The sequence below is a fragment of the Pediculus humanus genome, genomic scaffold (genome assembly GCF_000006295.1).
Source record: "Pediculus humanus corporis 1103172107674 genomic scaffold, whole genome shotgun sequence".
Classification (NCBI taxonomy): Eukaryota; Metazoa; Arthropoda; class Insecta; order Psocodea; family Pediculidae; genus Pediculus; species Pediculus humanus.
In genome coordinates this window covers 114-4893 of record NW_002987283.1, presented here as the reverse complement: position 1 = coordinate 4893, position 4780 = coordinate 114, and the positions used below count along the sequence as shown (strand labels likewise).

The 4780-nt window shown below is 23.4% G+C and overlaps 1 protein-coding gene across 1 annotated transcript; it reads left to right on the top strand.

Moving 5' to 3' along the window:
* Positions 1-3266: 3266 nt before the first annotated feature.
* Positions 3267-4571, top strand: Phum_PHUM291420 (uncharacterized protein; the record flags this gene model as incomplete). The annotated part of the gene is made up of 3 exons (XM_002426995.1): positions 3267-3779; positions 3968-4239; positions 4319-4571. 3 exons carry the CDS (start codon positions 3267-3269, stop codon positions 4569-4571), a joined length of 1038 nt encoding a protein of 345 aa, XP_002427040.1.
* Between the last annotated feature and the right edge of the window lie 209 nt (positions 4572-4780).

Sequence of the window (4780 nt, the reverse complement as noted above, 5' to 3'; positions counted from 1 at the left end):
AAGGTAAAAAAAAAGAAAAAAGAAAAATTTTCCGGTTAGTTTTTTTTTTTTTTTTTTTTTTTACACATTTAATGTAAAAACGTTGTTACTGTTGTTGTGGTTGTTGTTTTTGTTGTTTGTTAAAAGTATAGATGATAGATAATTATTAATTAATTATGTATTTATTAAATAAAATTTTTTCGTCTTATCATTTATAAAAACGAAAACAAAAAATCGTTATCAATCATTTTAAAGAAAATTTAATATTATTATTATTATAAATTTAAAAAAAGTTTTTTTTATGCGTTTGTGAATTTTTTTTTTTTTTAATAAAAAAATTTTCGATCGAATAATAAATTAAATACTATTATTATTATTATTATTATTATTTCGATATAATTTAATTAAATGATAGTGGTAGTTGTTAAATTAATACGTCGTGACAGAAATTAAAAAAAAAAAAAATCATCATCGGAAAATATTGATGGGGTAAAAGAATCAATATGGCGGACGAAATTAATACTCAAATGATGTTAGTTAATAATTATTAAAAATTTAAATTTAAATATTTAAAAATCTAAAATCGTCGGATTTATTAAATTTATTTATTTATTTATTATATTAAAATAAGAAAAATAAATAAATAAATACGAAAAAATAAATTATTTAATAAAATAAATCGACATTTTGTTATAAATTTGTCTCGTCAATTATAGTTAAATTTACGAAAAAAAAAAAAAGTTAATTTAAATCACACGCATTAAAAAATCTCAAACTATTATAATATCTAATAATAATAATAATAGCAATAATAATAATAATAATAATAATAATAATAATAATAATAATAATAATAATGATAATAATCGAATAATCGAATAATCGATGGTTTCCGGGAAATTTACAAGAATTGTTGCAATGATGTCATAAGTTATGACAATACGAAATCTATTCGAGCATCACTCATATTCAGGTATTTATTCCTTAGGGATAAAAACCTGGAATGAATGTTGTTGTTCCGACAAACAATAAAACGAATTGTAGTGAATGATAATAATAATATGATGTGTGGAATTATTCGAGGAATTTTACGTGCGGCAAAAGGTTAAAAAAGTTTTGACGCCTAAATACCAATCAATAGAATCAAAATAAAATATAAAATTTATTTCCTTAATAGTATCGGAGACTAAATATAATAATAATAATAATAATAATAATAATAATAATAATAATAATAATAATAATGAGAGACAATAATTAAAAATTTTTGAATTAAAATCATTCCGAATTTTTTTTTTTTTCGGGGGAGAGGAATTATTCATAACATTTTAATTATTATTATTATTTGATTATTAAACAAGACAAGATTTTCATTTGTCGTCGGAATGTTTTTAAGCATTTATCTCAGGTTTCTACCCGTCGATTCCTTAGGGATAAATACTCAAATATAAATGATGCTATTTATAGAATATTTTCCGAAGAATCAAGGGCCGTCGCACGTGGTGGGATTTTCTGGATATTTTCTTCCTTCTTTTTTTATTTTTTGAAAAATTTCCTCATATTGAACGTGTCTTATAATTATCATTATTATTATTATTATCATTATCATCATTCGTACGTTAAAAAAATGACATTGAATGTATAATAAATAAACAGGATAAAAAAAAAAAAAAAATTTTTTTTTTTTAAAACTTGATAAATTGTAATAAAAAGTGTTTAAAAAAATTAAACAATATTTTACTCGGGGAAAAAAAAATTGATCGTTATATACATAAATATATATAAAATAATAACGTATTAATAAATTTTTTTTTTTTTGCTATAAAAAAAAAAACTTATCTTTTATTATTAATAATAATAATAATAATAATAATAATATTTTATTTAATGTCTAAAAGCGTTATCATCAAGTCTTATTATTATTATTATTATTATTATTTAAAAGCGAAATCAATTGATCGTAAAATATATAAATATATATATACATAATATTTTTTTGTTTTGGTTGTTTGGTTGTTGTTGTTGTTGTCGTTAACTGGATTTGTAACTGTTTTCACATAAATTTCACCTACTCGGTAATAAATATTATTATTATTATTATTATCATTATTATATTTTTTTATTCGTAAAAAAAAAAAAAAAATTTATAAAATTTATTTGTATACATATATATATATATATTTTTTTTATCTAATAATTTTAATAAATATCATATAAATAATTTAAATTGTTATTTTTATTTATACACATATAATAAAATTAATAATAATAATAATAATGATGATGATGATAATGATGATATTTTGAAAGGAAAAAAAAAAAGTTGTATCGATTTTGTATACAAATTATGTAAAAAAAAAATTTTTTTTATTACGTGTGTATATAAAAAATATATTTGTACGAATGTTTTTAAATTTGCGGTTATTCTTTTTTATAATTTTATTATTAATAATAATAATAATGATAATGATAATGATAATTTTTATTAATCGCACAACGTTTAATTTCGAATCATTGTATATTTTTGAAATCGTTTATTTAAAAAAAAAAAAAAAAAAATTTGGTGTGGGTAAAAAAAAAAAACTAGAAATGAATGAATGAATGAATGAATGAAAAAATATTAAAAAAAAAAAAAAAAAAAAAAGAACGCGCCCGTCGTAAGTTGTAAAATAATAATAATAATAATAATAATAATAATAAAATTTTTGGGAGTTATTTAAAAATTTATTCGTTTTTTTTTTTTTTTTTTTAACGGAATTTTACGGGATTTTTTTTATTCGAATTTTAAATAAAAATTTTTTATTTTGTGTCTCGGGAAAAAAAGAAAAAAATTAAAATGATTATGTATTTATAATAATTAATAAATTTTATATCCAATCGCTTAATAATAATAATGATAATAATCGTTCAGGCGTGGGACGGCCCACATTTTTTGGACGATATCCTAAATAGCATTTCCATCGATATTAGAATCCATTTATTTTTTAAGGAGATGGATAAAGTCCTGAAATTAATGCTGGAAAATTCCCCAATAAGTGAATGAAAATTAATAATGATAATAAATTAAGGAGATTTTTTTTAAAAATTAAATTGCCATTGAAAATAATTTTTAAAATTTAATTTCAATTGTTCGTTTAATTTTTTTTTTTTTTTAAGGAGATGGTCGATCGAGAGAACGTCGTAATAGAAATGAAAATGAAATCGAAGATCGATCAATATTGGATTTCGATCTCATATGTTCAAATCGAAATATAGACTATCGGAGAAGTCCATCTCCCGTTGAAATAATGGGTCAAAAACCTTCGACGTTATGGTCGAAGCCAAAAATTTCATTAACGTGGGCATTAAAAAATGATATATCAATAATACATAGGAATCAAACATCGAAAACTTCTAGTCAAGATGAAAAAATTGCCGTTATTAAACCGAATAATGTGAGAAAAATATCGACTTTACAAAAACAAAACGGATTGAAACAAACAAAAGTGTCGAGTAAAACAATTGAACCAAAGAAAAACGAATCCGTTTTAGTAGAATCCGTGAAAGAAGTCAGAAAGTGTGAAGAGAGGCGAAGCATATCTCCTACGAGTTCGACATCCACGACGAAACTTGGAAGAAGGAGAAGAATAAGAAAAGCTCGACAACGTTGTACAAAAAAAAATTCTTCGTTCGGATACGAAATCCAAGATGTCGATGAATTTTTAACGAAAGCTTCTTTGGATAGTCCTGGAAATATTCCGATGGTTCTTTCCAGGCCTTGCGTTTTATATGAGACGCACACAGGTGGACCACAACGGGAGGTAAATTAGAGATGCTACTACTCTAATTTAAAAAACGATTGTAATTTTATTAATAATAATAATAATAATAATAATAATTGTTATTGAAAATTATACAGTGTGATTGCCACGCCTTCTTTTATTAATTTAATAACGATTCCCTTTAGTGTACTTTAATTTAATAAGTTAATCGGTTTTCTTTTATCAAGGTGTCATTACCCCTAGGAATGGTAGTCAACGGAGTACTTAAAAATAGAGCATGGTTGTATGCGCAAACGCCACACGGCGAAGAAGGATACGTTCCTTATGCTTGTTGTCTTCCTCTTGGTATACTACCAGCTCCTTCTAGGTCACAACCATGTTGGGACACCCAAACAGATATTTTTCCAAGACCGTCCGGTAATCGGACGGACAGAGAAAAATTAAGAGATGAAACAAGGTCTGAATGTGGTGGTGCTAGAGTTACAACAAATAAAAAAAGGTTAGTTTAATACAATTAAATATATTAGTTGTTCAATGAAAAATTTTCCTTTAAGAAAAGAGTTTTTTATTAATTACAGAATAAGAAGAGACAGCGGTGAAAAAAATGTCGACGGTTTATATCTTCGAGCGTCTAGAAAACATTCCGTGAAGCAAACGTTACTCGTTATAGGAACAGACTATAAAAGTAATGGAAATAATAAATTGTCCGTTTGTAAAGGAGACGTTGTATCACTGATAAGTTCTCAGCTAAAAGACTGGTTTTGGGTTCGCGACAGAAACGGAAAAGAAGGATTCATTCCGGCTGTTGTCGCTGGACACGGATTTCTTTGAATTAACAAAAAAATTATTATTATTATTATTATTATTATTATAGACCGAAGTCGTTACCCATTTTAATATTATTAAATTAATATTTTTATTAATAATTAAAAAAAAAATGTCATACTTTTTTTAACGAATGTAAAATTATATTTTATAAAATTCGTCAAAGTTTGAGAATCAAAGTTGTTTTTAAAATTTTTGTTTAAATCTTATTGAAA